The 17,609-nt window shown below is 42.7% G+C and overlaps 1 protein-coding gene across 7 annotated transcripts in view; it reads right to left on the bottom strand.

Moving 5' to 3' along the window:
• NFATC2 (nuclear factor of activated T cells 2) overlaps positions 1-17,609 on the bottom strand; it is a 147,217-nt gene that overhangs the window by 118,737 nt on the left and 10,871 nt on the right. For 2 of the 7 annotated variants that reach the window (XM_014576720.4, XM_006129434.5), the window contains exons 1-2: positions 12,749-13,295; positions 685-1,717 (exon numbers count right to left, since the gene is read on the bottom strand). In XM_014576720.4, the coding sequence (XP_014432206.2) occupies positions 685-1,717; positions 12,749-12,881 (1,166 nt within the window). In that variant the 5' untranslated portion in view covers positions 12,882-13,295. Of the gene's footprint in view, positions 1-684; positions 1,718-12,748; positions 13,296-17,609 lie in introns of those variants that run through there. The other 5 variants (XM_025187907.3, XM_014576722.4, XM_006129435.5 and 2 more) reach the window with 5 other exon arrangements.

Genomic DNA, 17,609 nt, shown 5'->3' with positions numbered 1-17,609 from the left:
CATGAAATGAAGATAATAGCAATAATAAAATGCTAACATTTCTCACCAAATACTACATTTTTTCTGTTATTAAAGTACTGGCAAATCTAATATTATAAAATTACAGTAAGAGAAAATATGTTCAGTGTTGGAAATAGATTGTAACCAACTACTACCTTATTGACATAAACTTCAGCAATAACTCCTCAGATCAGACAACCCATAGAATGTAATGTACTATATATTTTTGCATTAGATTTGTGATTACTGATCTTAGAGCTAATGTGTTAAATCACTCAAGTCTGTGGGCTACTGAGTAGGTTAAGTTCCCACGTGAGTCACATCATTGGGACTTGAGAGCATTTAGCACCGCAAAAGATAGAGTCTATACTTTCTAAATACGCCACCACATATAAAGGCACCAATCCTACAGCATGGTCTGAGACAAATGCACATAACACAAAGATCAACATGGGTGAATCATACTGCAGGATTGGAGGCCTCAGAATCTAAGCTTCTTGGGAGGGGGGCAATATTTGTCTTTGAAGCATGCCAATGGTGCTGAATAAATTACATACAGAGCTTCCACTGGTAAAATCAATCTGTTTATAATTTACAGCAATGCAGCACATCTGTGAAGAATTTGGTGAGAGTCAAGGACTATGCCTAGCCAGTGAAAATATACAAGTGAAAAGTAAAACATACCTGCAGATGGGTATTGCAGGCACCAGTTGCTTTGACCAAGATGGAGGTACTAACAGAATAGATTCCGGTGCTGGGTTTCTCCTGTCTTCCTGATCACAAGGCCCAAGGTAATCAACGGTCTGAAAGACGTGACATGGAATGCTGTTTTTGTGGGAAGGCATGGAGGGGGGATCAGGGCTGTTTCTCCAAATTTTCGTGGGAACACCACAGGGAGGATCCGTGCTAAGGTTGCTCATAGCATCCATGAGACTCGAAGAGCTGGGCAACTGGGTGTAAGTGACCAAAGAGCTGTCTTCTCTCACAGGAAGGTGAGGAGAGGCTTGTGGAGAAGGGGTCCTTGACTGTCGTGGAGAAGCAGAAGGCGGTTGAGTGTTGCAGAGCTCAGTGCAAGAATACCTCCGTTTTGCACCTGGTGATGAAGACCTTGAGTTGGGACGGGGTGATGGTGAATGTGGTCCCAAGCAGGTATCCTCCGTGATGCTTGTTCGTGGTGACATTATTGGCGAGGTTCTAGGGGAATAACGAGTAGGGATGTTTTGAAACTGTGGACAAAGGTCATCACTAGGACCATTATTTGGTGAAACACACGGTGATGTGTAAGGAGAGAAATTTGTCTCTGAAATGAAACTTGCAGATGAGCCGCTACTAGCTGGGCTCAAACATAGCGGTTCTCGGTAGCCCTCAAAGCCAGGGACAGGCAGTGTAAACCTTGGGCTAGCGGTGGCTGAGGTGGACTGATGTTCTACCAAAAGATCTGTGTCTCTGCTGCGGAAGGGACCCCCTGCATGAATCAGTTCATGGGATGGAGTGATCTCAATCCTAGGGCTCAAAGCAGAGGCCCCAGACTTTACAGGGTCCAAGTTGCATTTTGACCCTATGCTATCTGGCTGTCCATATCTGCCCATGTGATCTGCAGAAAGACTAGGAAAAGCCAGGGGGCTGTATGGCTTGAGGCCATAGTCCAAGACATCATCATGAGGGTATGTAACTCCAGTGGGTGGGCTGTTGGTTTTATGTGAAGGAGTCGGTTCTTCTGGAAAAAGAAGGGTCTCTTTAAGACTATAGATATTACTACAGAAGCTGAGCAATCATGGATTAAAAATGCATATTGATAAAATGGATGTGATCTGCTATTAAGTGAATAGTAGGTTTTTTTATTATTATTTTTTACTGCAGTTAATGCACGTGACAGATACTGGATTAACAGATTGGGGAGCTTAAATTCTCAGAACAGGTACAGGATGGACAGCAACACTGCAAACTTCTCTACACTGTCCTGCCAATCTACTGCTACCTGAACCCTGACATGGGGTCACCTGTAGGGTAGACAGTATTTCGGGTTCCACACATGTTTAATCTTTGGCCTCTCTGCTAGCACTGCCAAGAGGGTACAAATTAGTGCCAGTTGCAGTGATGTGATATTTTGTATATTTTCATTCACCAGGAACTGGACTGAGACCTAAGATATCACAAAACTAGATTCCAAAGGGACTGAATAAAACCAAAAGACAAAAAAGTAGTTTTCCATTTTCTTATATGGCAAAGTCTAGATCATGAAAACAAAGTTCAACAGAAATATATCAATTACTGTGTTTGCAGTGGTATAGCCATGTTGGTCCCAGTATATGAGAGACACAAAATGGGTGAGCTAATATCTTTTATCAGAACAACTTCTGTTGGGGTGAAGAGACAAGTTTCAAACTTTCCACAGTTCTTATTCAGGCCCAGAAAATGTAACCACCACATGTCAACACATGTATCTTTGAAAACAAAGACTTATCCATCGCTCTATATCTGACCTGACACTAAAAATCATGGTTTCAACAGAGATACTGGCTTTATGGCTCATTACAACAGTTTGCAATCTACCAAGCATCTTTTGTCTCATGACTGCAGAAGTGTTAATTGCTAACCTCATCTTCAGTAGTTTATTGCAACCATATTCTTAACAATCTGCCCCACCTTGTATTTAGATGTGACACTCTGGTTACTTTTTCCGGGACAGAAGAATTGCTCTGTGGTGCCCAAAAGCTTGTCCTTTCTACCAGCAGAAAGTCTAATAAAAGGCAATACCTCACATAGCTAGTCTGACACAACAATTGGGCTTCATATTACCCCATCAAAGCATTCAATAAGTCTTAAACAAGTGAACACAAGTAATCAGAAAATGTACTGTACAGTTAGTATTTAAAAATTAAATATGGATAAGAAAACCAACCTATTTCTTATTCAGGCAAATTAGCTCTTGATGTCAATTCAAATAGCATTTTGTCTGAATAAGGATTCCACGGTTCAGCAGAAGATGTCAAGGTTCAATCCTGCAACTTTTGCTCATGTAAAGTAGGGTTGCAGGCCAAAGCCTACAATTATCTAAATCTAGATTGTTTTCAGATAGAGTGGGATGCTTAGGGACTCTAAGCCATAGTCTCGCTCTGCTGCCTTTGAAGTCAATAGCAAAATTTTCCATTGATGTCAATGGGCCTGATTCTGATTTCACACAGCGGTTCACCAGTCCACTGCCATCAGCTTCAGTGGAATTACTCTTCAACAGCATCTGTTAGTGAGAGCAGAATCATGCCCAAGATTTAGCAAGCACACATATTTTAGCTGCAGTGCTGCTACATTTGTTCGCTGAACAAAATTAAAGAAAAACATAATAATGATTTCCACATTTGTCTTTAAATTATAAGAGGCATGGAATATTTTTAAGATTTTGATTACCTTGGCATTCAGTAGTCAGATTACACTATACTTATGGGTTAATTTGCTCTCTTAATTAATTCTGTGGCAAACAGCTATTCATATTGCAGGTGAACAGCATCATTTAAGTATTTAAATAACTGTCCCATATTCTCCTAAACATTCTCAAACAGCATTTCACACAAGAGACCAGCACTATGTATTTTACTTGGGAGTGGTGTTCCCTGTAAGCTGGGTGTTTGTGCAGCCACTCGGGAGAGAATCAAATGCCACCCTGCTGATTAGCAGAGCACCCACAACGAGGTTTTTGTTTCTATTGGTGGTGCACATTTGCACATGCTTTGGTGCACATAAAAATGATTCCACACATGGATGGAAGAATCTGCATATCCAAAAGATTAGAAGGAACATTGCTCGGGAGTTGCTAATTGTGCATCTAAGAAAGTAGTGAATATTTTTCCATGAAATGTTTTTTCATCCTCATGTACACACACACTGCATTTTATTTCAGGGGTTTTTTCACGTTATCGGGGCAGGGGGTTCATGATAAAGAGAAATCATTCATTCAATGACAGCTTTGCACTGAACTAGATCACTTTCCAAGTGAATAAAAAACATAAAAGGACTTGAGTTTTTGATAAAATTACTCTTTCTAATTTAAGACAAAACAAGAAAAACTCACTCCAAAATACCAAAACCCACTAATTTGGATTAGTTCCAATTTTTGTTCTGCACATTTTGCACAGACTCTGGGATGCTGCATTTAAAAAGAAATTATTTGTGGGTTTTCCTCCCTTATATTTTATACTTCAGAAACACAACCAAACTTTTATTTGACAGAGCCACAGAAGACTCTCAAAGTACCACTCACGGATTTCTTCAGGCTTCTATTACCAGCTGCCTTATTTCATCACAGTACATGACTGCTCATCAGGATAACAAATTAGAAATAACTAAATCTGGAGCGGATACATTTTGTCATTGTTGATAAATATCAAATCATTGGTATCCATGGAAACTGACTGTCATCAGTTCTGTGGCACCTAACCCCAGAGACTGATTCTATTGTACATGATATGCCTCTTCCCATTCATGCAAAATGTCCCTTCTTTGATTTCAGTGGAATTACTCCTGATTTACATTGGTGTAAGTGAGAGCAAAATCAGCCCCTGCCCTCCAACAAGAGCAGGACCTGATCTCAAAACAATAGGAACTTAAACTTCTACATTGACTCTAATCACGGAATGGTCCTCCGGGCTGACCAATTTCATACCAAGAAAATAATTGCATGTTTCATTTCCCAGATCAACTATGGCCCCTATCATACACAGCAGTGTGATATGGGCACATTATGAATGCCATAGACAGCTTGTGCTGTCTCATCTATGTGGTAACGTTACAGTTCCTGGCCTCAGAGCCTTAGCTATATTTGCTAAGTGGTGCCATTTTTCAGGAATGTGTACATGGAGGACATGAGCGAAGTAAAGAAATGTTACTATATATATGCGATTTTCAAAGATGCTACTGCAAACAGACCGCACCTCTTCACATATTTTTAAATTGAGCTATGGATATCTAATAAAGATTAATTTTAATTCACACATGAATAAATGCTAAAGATATATTAATGCAATAAAATTATTGTGGTGAGCATAATTTTAAGAATACAAAATCCTTCAACAATCACTTTCATTCTTACCTGCCACTTTCTCTACAAGGTCAAGCTGAAGAATGCACAACCCTGTTATTCACAGTAATAAGTAACAATGTGAACCTAGATTCATAAAGCACTTTTCAGCCTCAGACATTCCAAAGGTCTCTACAGACTGTATATACAAAGATTGCTCATCCACCATGTTAACCTGGCAGGCATTCTGTGCCAGCAACACTACACACAACGAAAATTAAAACCATCTGTAATGTAACCTGAATGAGACATTATTGATAGAATAGATGCGTCCCTGGCATCTGATCAAGGCACTAAGCAGAACATCTTTGCTCTTGGAAGAAGGAAAAAAAAGTCAGGATCTTGATTGACCAAAAAATAGTCAAGACTTCACTATTATATCTCATGCAAAAGAGAGCACTTCCAGCAGCACAGTGAACTGTTTAGAGCTACCCCTGGCATATTGGCTCAGTTCTGACTCAGAGGAAAGGCTGCTGCTCACTGAATCATCAACATAACTTCCTGCAGTACCTAGGTTTTTCTTGGAGTTCTCCCATCCAAATCCCAACTCTGCTGAGTTTAGGAGATGCAATGAAATCACTGTCTGAAGCGGTATGGCTACAACCCATGTGTTTGTGACATCACAGTCTGTCGCCATAGAAATGATTGTGATGTGACAAATGCAGCATTGAGACCTTGCTGCAGGAAGAAAGAGGAGAAGGCTGGTGTGGAACAGTAATTCTTGCTTTAAATTTAAATCACTTTCTGTTTGGCTTGCATTGAAATCAGGGGGAGTTTTGCCTTCATCTTCCATGGAAGCAGAACGGGGCCCTTAATTACCAGACCCATTGTTGTCAATAGTCCCGGTCTGGCTAGCACTATTGCTGGGTTTTGGAATCTGTTCCAGGAAGGACTAAACCCAGCCAACATCCCAGCTCCCCCCGCTTGAGCACCACACGAGTTTGTTTTTGTAAACAAAGGCAGTCTCCTGCCTCTGAGGGGAAGTTAGGACAATCTATGTCATGCAGGTGCTGGGAGCCATTGACGCTAATTGTAAATCCTGTATATAATGCAAACCACTTCAAGCCAGGGGGTGCTATGGCACTCCCCGCACACCTAGTTGCAACACCTATGAGTTAGATGGTTTCTCCACTTGAGTGCTCTGCCCAGCGGCTTTCCCTCTGCATTCACAGGCACCAGCAAAAGTGCACAGCAGCCCAAACCCTAAGAGTGCCTGGCAGGAGGATTCAGCCAGATGGCCCTAACCAGTGGCTGCCCTTCCCTGACTCCTTCCCCTCCAGGTGAGGAGAGAACCGTAGCAAGTGCATAATTGGGACAGCAAGTCTAGGGGCGGAGGGCAGAAATTCTTCCTGGGGCTGACCATCCCCTTGGTTAGAAACACGCTGGGCGATAAAGGGAGGGATGTGTGCAGTGAAGAGTGGGGTCTCCTCAGCCATGGTGGGGTCACAAAGATGCATCAGTGGGGCTGGGTGGACAAGATAAATGGCAGGACCTCATGTAGGAGAGAAACAGGAGCACTATAGGGGGAGAGAAAGAGAGAGGGAGAAGCCTTGTGCTGCTTTGCCCCTCCCCCATTGAAGATGTTAGGGGAAATTGCCCTCCCCATCTCCCTCTTGAAGCAGCTAAAGGCATCAGAGACTCCTTCCATGCAAGCAGATAATGATATATGCAATGAGCCTGCTGGAAAAAATTTTGGGGGCAGTGAGATTTTGAGAGGAGTTGTCTGCGGGTTCAGATAGATGTCCATACATCTGCCTGTCTAGCCAAACCTCGCAGTTGTAAGGCTTTGTCACCCGCCTCTGGCATCTTAAAACCTCAATTGCAAGCTCCCTGGGTAAGGGTTGTTTTTTCTGGTGCCTGGCTCTACAGTGCCTATCACAGTGAAGCCCTGATTGGGATTCCTAAACACATCAGAAGCTCATACAACCACCTTGTAGTTGGAGATTCCTCACCCTTCTTACACACATTCCTCTAATTAACATGGAGAATTATCACTTGAGTTGATAAAGTACCCAAAGGTAAAACACACATAGGCTATGTCTATACTGCACTTTGTTGCACAAGAAGATATGCAAATGAGGTGCGGGGGTGAATATCTATTTGCATACCTAATGAGCATACCTAATCTATTTGCATACCTATCATTTGCATACCTAATGAGCCGCCATTTTTGTGGAAGGTGGTTTTGCGCAAGAAGGAGCTCTCTACACTGCTCCTTCTTGCGCAAAAAAACCCCTCTTGAGCAGGAACTGTTCTTCCTGAAAATAAGCAGCAGAACAGCTCCTACGCAAGAGGGTTTTTTTGCTCAAGAAGGACCATGTAGAGAGCTCCTTCTTGCACAAAACCCCCTTCCACAAAAATGGAGGCTCATTAGGTATGCAAATGAGGCATGGCAATATTCATCCTATTCCTCATTTACATATCTTCTTGCACAACAATGTGCAGTATAGACGTAGCCATATGGTAAGTGGATTTAAGTTTAAGGAGCAAGCTCTGTAGTCCAACTGCCTCAGTCAAAGTTGATAAGGGAAGGTAAGATGCATCAGGGTCCTATATATTCAAAAGATTCCCCCAACTTCAGTATTTTTCATATTTTATTACACACACACACACACACACACACACACACACACACATATACAAGAGGCCCCCATAAATATTCACTCTAATTTCTTCCCTCTGTGTGCAGGATAATTTTTGTTATGTGCACTGAGGCATTAACAGATGTGCACCAACAGTAGAAAAATATGCTGCCAGGCTGTGGATGCTCTGCTAATTATCTGGGAGGTATTTGAATCTCTCCTGGCTGGTCACCCAGGCACTCAGCTTACAGGGAACACTGGTGTGACCTAGCCAATTAGCATGAAATTAGATAGCAATAGCTCATCAGCTCAACAGAATAACCATGATGCGGTTTGTGTAAATCATCCAAGAACAGCTAAAGAGAGCACCATCCAGGATGCAGAAATCAAGAAAATTCAAAGTAATGGTCCTGATTTTGATCTCTCACCAGTCATTTGCAACAATGTAACTCCCTTGATTTATTTTTTGTTTGCACCAGGGTGAGAGGGTAATCCAGCCAATAGAATGTGAAAATTATGCAATAAACTACATAATGGAAAGGGCACAGTAAAGATATTTTCCATATATTTTAAAAGTCCTTTCTTCTGTTATTTACACTACTTGGAAGTATAGAGTGAAAGTTAAGTTCCTTTGAGTGTGTCTCTCTACTACATGTGCATATTGGTTTCTTTATTGCATAGCTGCTAATGAACACTAGGCTATGCATGCTGGTTTGTTTATTCTAGGGCTATTTACCAGAACTTGGGTGTTGTTATTTTTTCTTTTACTAAAAACAGTATAAAAGACTTTGTTTTGTGGCAGGATATGGGGTAGGGTAGAGGTGAGGAAATTACATGGAGATTGAAAACAAAAGAAGCCAGGCCCAAATTTGACTTATTAACCTTGTCAGTGTCCTGTTATAAAAAGATTGTCACTACATTGCACTGAAGATGTTTCCTAGGCCATTCAAAGCCTTAGCAAAAGATTGTGCTCAAAAGACAACTGCTGGCCTTCATATAGGCACACCGACTTTCATTGGTGTTAGTGGCACTTGCTCATATTTTAGGGTAGAATTTGTCCTCAGTCATTTTATAACATAGAAGGCTTCTCTATGGGTCTCAAATGACTCTGCAAAGAATGGTGCCCCATTCTGGATCCTCAGTGTTAATGGATCTTAACTAATCCCCAATGGATTGTCTGATAGCAAACAGAGATCACATCTAATTCCAGAATACAGAAACATAGGAATTGTCATATTGGATCTATGTGGTGCAGAGGTTTTTCTGGTCTAGCATTTTATATTCCTTAGTGGCCAGTACTCAGTTACATCTATTAAGATGTATGAAACAGTACAGAATGGTTGGTATAACCTGCTCATACAGGAAGTTACTTTCTGACCCTCATTCATCAGAGGCTTATGAGAATTTGTAGCCTCTCTCTCAGTGAAAAATGAGGTATAGTGATCTTCGACTGGAAGAAATTCAGGAGACAAGTTTTCAAGAAGACGTTGTCTCTGAGTAACAGAGAAGACAGTCTCTCAAAGTCAGGTTTTACATTTAGATAAAATCAAGAGAGCAGCCCTAAGAAGCCCTCAAAGTACTGGTCAGGTGCATCTTCAAGGGCCTAAAAATATATTACACACACCATCAGTTACCATGGGAAAACTTAGAGCCCATCCCTCCAGCACAACACATCCTCTTTTCAGAATTCCAGAAGCCTGTTTATCCAAGCAAACCTCTCAGTTCAGCCTGTTAAAAGCTGGCATTTCTAGTTGTAATACGCTTAGAAGAAGATAGTATATGAAAACTTCAAGGTCAAAGTTAAAAGTGAAAAGCAAAGTTGGAAGTAGTTCCTTTTTACTAAACTCTTGCCTATGTAAATGCTTGGCTTAAAGATGAAAATCTAATATTAATAATATTGACTGCTGGATTTTATTTACACTTTTTTCTGTTATTTTTTTTAGCAGCCCATGTTCCTGTTGTCTCAGGCATACATAAGCACTGGAGACTGCAAACTGCTTTCTATGAGGATATTACTGTCTTTTCCATGGCAACAGATTGTAATATAGATACTAATTTTAAGACACAATCTTGAAAATACACTGTCAAGTTACAAGGCTGTTTTGTTTTTTTCATTTGTCTAAAACAAATATCCCTCGGGCTCCAATTCTGAAGCCTGAAATTGATATTTGTTTCCTTGCCAAAAAATGTATCCTTTGGAGCAGGTTTACAGTGACTTATTATAGTGTTGGCCAGGAGAGGTGGGTTGAGCACCCTAGTCCATAAGGCAAAACCAGTCTCATAGCCAAAAGTCTCTGAATGTATGAAGTGGATTCAAAACATAGGATCCAAAGATAGTCCTATGGCTTCGGTTGTGTTTTGAATCTAAAACTGAAAAGCACCCCTTTACCCTGATCCTGTTGAGATGTTGGCCAAAATCTCTCAAAACCAACTATGTTTAACTACAACCAGCTAGACAGAGGGATAAACGATTTTCCTTTAAATTTTCTGTTTTGTTGACAACATGTATTAATCATTCATACATTAAAGATTACTGATGTATACGGATTGCTTAGAGATTCTGAATGATGCCTTTTCAAAGACAAGGAATGTTGTCCAGATTACAATGATATTATTTTGTTGTGATCTTCTTTTGCTAATTATTTCCATCTTGGGAACAAACAAGACTAATAGTAGTTATGGTTTCTAATCATTCAATATGGGGAAAGCACTACAGCAGGCTCTAGAAGGAAGTTACATCTCTCTATAAGTGTACACTGCTTACCATTAGTGTGGCTGAAAAGCTTTCTGCACCCACCCACCTACATACTACAATATCCTGTGGAGTTTCCCACTACCGACTATTCAGCACTAGCCTCTACAATAAATAGATGAATGAAAAAAGAATCTGAAGACTTCACTGAAACACAGTTTTCATAAAAATACTTGCCCTCAACAGCCTCTGATTTACTTTAGCAACTTTGAAATTGTATTAAGCCTAAGAGATCACATGAATTTACAATAAACTTTAGATTATACTTACATTCTTCTATAATATTGCTTGTACGTAGGTATGCAGCAATTTAAAAAATCTACTATGCTAATAGTGCCATACTTGATATCTATTTTATCTCTTTCTCTCACACTGCCCCTATGCTCTTCCAATTCCAAAGTGGCAACCCATTTCATTCTCTTAATTCAAATCCCTCCTAGAAAAGTGCAGTGTCCACAAAAAAAAATGATTCCATCTCAAAATCTAAATCCTAGTTATTCCCCTCTCTGTGTCCTGTCAACTGTTTGCTGTATAGTTTAGACAGGACATTTTAGGGGACAGGAACTCCGTGTATTTTACATAACTTTGTTAACAAATAGTAAGAAAACAAGCATGTTTAATTTTGTTAGGCCTGGACCGCTTAACACAGAGGCTGTGAACCTTTCCAAACTACTGTATGCCTTTCAAAAGTCTGATTTGTACTGTGTGCCTCTATGTTTCACCTCACTAAAAAACATCTTGCTTACAAAAACAGACATACAAAATACAAAAGTATCCCAAGACTCTATTACTAAAAATGTGCTTATTTTCTCATTGCTACCCTATAATTATAAAGTAAATCAATAGAAATATAAATGTTATTGTCTACACTGAAATGTAAGTATATAGAGCAGTATAAAGAAGTCATCATATGAAATTCTAGTTTGTGCTGACTTTGCTAGTAAAACCAGCCAAATATCTAGATGAGGTGATATGCTCCTTGGATGACCTTTGAATACCCCCAAAGTTATGTATATCTCAGCTGAGAACTATGGGCTTAACATATAACTTTGGGGGCGGGGTGCATGGGAAGATATATATTCGCATGTCAACTTCTAGTAACTCAGTCTTATGTGGGCTTAGTAGGATAAGAAAATGTCCCCTCTCTTTTTTTTCCTGGATGGACTCAAATTGTAAAGTTTGAAACTAGAGAATTCCTCAAAATTCAGAAATGATCTTAGGTTTTTTGTCCAGGCCCATGAAATTTTTTTCTTCTCAAAATTTGAAAAATATATAGTCCTTTAAGCAGTCATTATTGTGTCAAGTATAACACAAGACTGTTGTTTTAATTTCACAATCTCTTCAGCCAACATGATGATAGTCATAAAGAGGATAGCAAGGCATCTTCAACAACCATCAATGTCATTGCACAAGAGTGTATTATTGTCACTTGTGTGCAAAGCATTTTAGAAAGGACAGAAAAGTGCCTCCAATAATTCAAGTCACTAGATAGAGCCAAGCTACCTTGCACTAGTGATTGGTAGCTACTGCTTTACAAAGAATCTGAACCCTAGAATTTTAAAGCAACCACACATTCCATCTACCTAGCTTGTAAAATAATAACTTTATTCACTGTTAATCACTCCAGTAAAGTATAATATTACTCCTGCAAGGATTTATGCACAAGTTTAACTTTACAACTGTGAACAACTCATGCAGATAAAGTTTAACAGGTGGGTTAAGTTTTTGCAGGGTAGGGGTCATAGTGAGGAAATGTGATTGTTTAAAAATAACAAATTCAAATGATACAAAATACTTTAAATGATGTTTCTCTCTCTTCTGCATTACCCAGTGTTTGAAAAAGGTAATTGCAAAGATTATGAAACTTTGAGCAATATAGGCAAACACAAGGTAATATATTACATAAGTTAACTGGCTGTGTTTTCCCATTATGATTAAATTCATCAGCCAGTTCTCTAGACATTCATCTCATTGCAACCAAAACTGCTAATTTTAAGTGATTACTGTTGCTACTGTATGATAAGCAGTGAGGTTAGGTCTCTTTACCATCCTTTCCCTTTGCTACTGCAAAGAAGCTAAAAGTAGAGTGTCCAAAACGGATATGGTAACCTAACCAGAAACGGTAGCATTTCCCTACTGCCCTCTTAAGGTTAACTGGAGAAAACAACCCGAGAGCCAAGCCATCCCCTAAAAAACAGTTATTTCTGCCCCCAAGTTGTAGAAGAAGCAGGCACAAAACCCTACATACTACATTCACGCTCGGTACTTTGAAGCCATTCTTTCACACATCCAGGGGGCAAGAGGGTTTTCAGCTGGGTTTTTTTATGGGTAGTCGCCACAAACCTTCTATAGGCTTCAAATAATCATAATCGAATAATATCGAGAAGTCGAATTCCTCTTGAGGGCTGACGTTTTGATTTGGGTCATGGTCCCCAGTCTGCAAGCCAAACTCCGGGTCCTTATGGATGGAACTCATCTGTGTCGCCTGACCAAGTCCTGCTTTATAGAGAGAGGAGATGGGGCAGGCAAAAATGTACAGCGCCCTGGCTGAAAAGTTGGAAATGTCACGCCAACCAAAAAGCAAGATCCTTCGAAGTATAAGAGGAAACAGGAGTTTCAATGAGGGGTGGGGGGTGGGGAAAAAAACACCCGAGCTCCTGCTATCACCTCTCAGCTGCACTTTACAGAAAGGTCCACGCTGGTCTCTATAGATAATCCGGAGTGGCAGGAGGCGAGGGGGGAGTCCCCAGCTGGCTTTGTGACGGGTGAATGGTCCCAGGCTGAGATTCCCCGCTCCTAGCCAGCCCCTGTCACACAGCAGCTCAGTGACAAGAGTGTGAAATTAACTAGATGAACAGTGGCAACTTCCTGTTCTGAGCAGCCACCTGCAGCTAGTAGGCGGGTCCTGCCTGGGGGAGGAGGATCCCCCTCCAGCGTCCAGCAGAGGGGAGGGGGATGCCCTGTGATCCACAGGGGGGTCATGCTGGGTATTTGCCTCCGGGAGGGGCTCCTGTGCTGTCTGCAGGAGATCTGAGCGACGACCCTGAGCGCTGGGGGACTGGTGAGAGGGGAAGGCGCAGCAGAAAGTGGAGCGAGGGCTGCCTCTTTAAGGAATGCAGCAAGGAGTCTGCACTGAGGAGCAGCGTTGTGGGGAGCGCCTGCAGCTGTGTCGGTGGGGTTAGGTCAGGGTGGGAGCCTTAGTAAGGAACCCTGCGTGGGGATGGGTGGGAGAGAGAGAAGGGAGGGAGAAAAGGGAAAGCAAGTAGCCACGTGCATGGGCAATAGTGGCTTTGGGAAGGGCAGCAGGTGAGCATGTGAGAGAGGCTGGAAGGAGGCAAATCCAGCCAGAGAGACTGGGGAAGGGGAAGCCACAGACCGAGAGACGGGGGAAGAAAGGAGGTCAGGGGAAAAGGGAAGGAGGCGGGGGAGGGGGCCACACTGGAAAAGAAGAGGCAGGAAAGAGACAGTATTTGTACCCTACAGCAAACCAGACCGTGGTGGAAGAGATAAGGGGAGACGCAGTAAAGGAGGGGGAAAGGGACAGAGCAAATGAAAAGTGAAAGTGAACAGAACAAACACGAGAGAAACAAAATATTGTTTCAAAAGGCCTTATGCTTAATGGGGAGCTTAACTGGCACGTGGGTGGGGGTTGTGTTTAGAGGGGCGGACAGCATGGATCCGGGGAGTTATGGCCAGACATTTGCTAAAGAAGTGAACTGCGGAGGGCAGCCTGGTCCAGCCAGCCTCCTTCCCTTCGCTACAATGTTTTCTTTTTCCGTTTTTTGTAGGCTGAATAAAATTCTTCCTCTCAGATCCTCCTTCCCCATTCCTGGGGTGGTTGATGCAGCTGTACTTGTTTTATGAACTCTGGAGAAGTGGCTGGTGCATCCCCCTCTGCCCTCAGCCACTGCTTCAGACAGGTCTCATTCTTTCATTTCAATCATCTGGGGATTTTCACTGGTGTCTAACATTGGGCCAGTTTTGCATGGAGCCTAGCCAGCAAACTAGAACTGGCCTCTGGGTTAGGAAGCCTTTAGGAAAGAGAACCCTGATACCCATCTTCAGAAGGCTCCCTATTCTGCTCACTCCTCCCTGAGAGGAAAATAACCTTACAAAACCAACCATGCAAGTCCCTTTATACACTTCCCACTGAAGGCACTTCCAATGCAACCCACCTCCAGACTCCCTTCATCCACTTCTCCACCAACCAGCTCCATCTTTGCCTCAATGCACAGGACATCTTTCCTGAGCTGGTCACAAGGCTGCTACCCCCTTGGGCCTCAGATCTCTCCTAAAGACTGGCCTCTATTGCGATGCCGAGGATATGGCTGTCATTGGGGGTTCTGTATAGTTGTACTATATAGTTTATTTCTTAAACAGGTCTGATATTATCTAGGTGTCTACCTGACTCTCATTGCTCTGTCATATGAGTAACTTGCAGTCTTTCAACGTGTCTAGTAAGATAGTGTGACAGGATGGCTGTGTCTAGACTGGCATGATTTTCCGGAAATGCTTTTAACAGAAAAGTTTTCCATTAAAAGCATTTTCGGAACAGAGCATCTAGATTGGCACGGACACTTTTCCGCAAAAGCACTTTTTGCGGAAAAGCGTCCGTGCCAATCTAGATGCGCTTTTCCCAAAAAAGCCCTGATCGCCATTTTCGCGATCGGGGCTTTTTTGCGGAAAACAAATCTGAGCTGTCTACACTGGCCCTTTTGTGCAAAAGCTTTGCGCAAAACGGACTTTTGCCCGAACGGGAGCAGCACAGTATTTCCGCAAGAAGCACTGATTTCTTACAGTAGGAAGTCAGTGCTTTTGCGGAAATTCAAGCGGCCAGTGTAGACAGCTGGCAAGTTTTTCCGGAAAAGCGGCTGATTTTCCGGAATACTGCCCAGTCTAGACAGAGCTGATAAGATCCCCCCGCACTAGCCAGAAGTGGTTAACTCCACTCGGATGGCCAGGAAGGCCACACCCACTGTAGCCTGCTGGGCATGCTCCTGCTGCCGGAGTATAAAAGAGGGCTCATCAGGGAAGATGGGCCTGACCACTGAAGGAGAAGGAGCCCAGGCAGAAGCTCTTGAGCAGCGCTTGCAGCCAGAGTACAAGGAGCAGCTGCCCCCAGAGAAGCACCAGCCACTGCAGTAGCCATAGCTACAGCTGCTGCAGGAGCAGCACCAGCCATCACAGCTACAGCCGCAGCCACCTCTGCAGCAGCTCCAGGCATCGCAGCAGCCACAGCGACAATGCTGGGCAAAGGAGTTGCCAGACTGAGAGTGACTGCCGGACCCACACGCAGAGGAAGGCGCAATGCACCAGTGGGGGTAGGAGGTGGCCCAGGGCGGAGGATTGCCCTCCGGGAACTCTGTGTGATCCAGTAGGCATCCCCACCAAGCAGACAGCAAGAGCATTCGCTGCCAACTGGGCCCTGGGCCCTGGGCCCTGGGCCGGGACCCGGTGGAGTGGGAGGGCCCGGGTCCCCCGACCTTCCCACCCCACCATATCCCAGCTACCTAAACTTAGAGGAAGCTTACCTGGGAAATAGCCCAGAAGCCTGTATATACCCTGAGGAAGTGGGGCTGTGTTGGTGCCGTATTTACCTTACTAGGGGGTGCACTAGGCTTGTGACTGGGCCTGGGGGCTGTAAGTAGCCTAATAGGGGCTGTATGGTGTGGGGAGCAACAAGGGGTGCCCTGGGCCTTAGGGCACCCCTGTGACAGGTAGGGAAAAGTGCTGTGTGTCCCACTATACAGCTAAGGAAGGAGGAACAAGGAAGCCTTGGAAACTTTAATAAGTGGGTTGTGCCCACGAAAGCGCATGATACTATTTCTATATTTTTGTAAGTCTCTAAGGGTACATCTACACTACAGCATTATTTCGAAATATCTTATTTCTTATCTTATTGTGTGTCTACACAAAATGCATTTCGAAATAGTGCATCCACACTGATTGGACGCTGAATCGCATTTAAGGCCAGCCGGAACTGGCTCCAGCAGGGCAGCAGGTCAGAAGTTACCTTGTGGCCTGGACGGCCAGCAGGGCACCCTGGGAAGGGCTAGAGGCCCCCTATTTCGAAATAAGCATCTACACGGCGCTTATTTTGAAATAGCAATTTCGAATTGCAATTTCGAAATTGGTGCTATTCCTCGTGGAATGAGGTTTACCAATTTCGAAATAAGCCCTCCACTATTTTGAATTAATTTTGAAATAGCTGTAGGCTTGTGTAGACACTAGGAAAGTTATTTTGAAATATCAGCAGTTATTTCTAAATAACTTTGCTGTATAGACATACCCTAAGGTGCTACAGAACCATTGTTGTTTTCTAAGTTCTTTTAGGGTACGTCTAGACTACATGCCTCTGTCACCAGAGGCATGTAGATTAGGCTACCAGACACAGGAAAATGAAGCAGCGATTTAAATAATCGCCGCTTCATTTAAACTTACATGGCTGCCGCGCTGAGCTGACAAACAGCTGATCAGCTGATCAGATGTTTGTCGGCTCAGCGCAGCAGCCATGTAAATTTAAATGAAGCAGTGATTATTTAAATCGCCGCTTCATTTTCCTATGTCTGGTAGCCTAATCTACATGCCTCTGTCGCCAGAGGCATGTAGTCTAGACGTACCCTTAGTTACAGACTAATACTGCTGCTACTCTGAGACTTTTAGGCCAAAGTTATTTAAGATGCTTAGGGTGTTGCTGCATTCAGAGTTGCAATGTCTCACTGATTTAGATACCTCAACCTCATTTTTCAAAGGGATTTAAGCATCTGGGAGCCTATATCCTACTACCTTTAAAAATTCTTGCCTAAGAGACTTGCAGAAGGTTATGCAGAAAATCAGGTAGGGCCCAGGACTCCAGTATCTCAAGTCCTATGTTAATGCCCTAACCACTAGACCATCCTCCCTCTCACTAGTATATAATGTAGAAAACACTTATTGTCACTTTGTTTGTGGCTCTCCCTTCCTCTACTTTTTATGTCTCTGAGTTTTGAAAGAGAAGGTGGGTGACATATCTTTGACTTGATCAACTTTTCTTTGTTTTGTCATTTTTCAAATGTAAACTCTTTTGGGGGTAGATACTGTGCCTTCTGGCTTGGAAAGCACTTCAGACTTTGCAGGCATCACCACACACAGAGATAACAGTTTGAAAGCAGATACTGAATATAGCATCTTCATTCACCATTGAAGAGAAGTACCCATGGGATGG

This window comes from Pelodiscus sinensis, chromosome 17 (genome assembly GCF_052426305.1).
Source record: "Pelodiscus sinensis isolate ZL-2025 chromosome 17, ASM5242630v1, whole genome shotgun sequence".
Classification (NCBI taxonomy): Eukaryota; Metazoa; Chordata; order Testudines; family Trionychidae; genus Pelodiscus; species Pelodiscus sinensis.
Note: the sequence above shows the minus strand (reverse complement) of the source record. Positions and strands in the feature narration are given on the sequence as shown.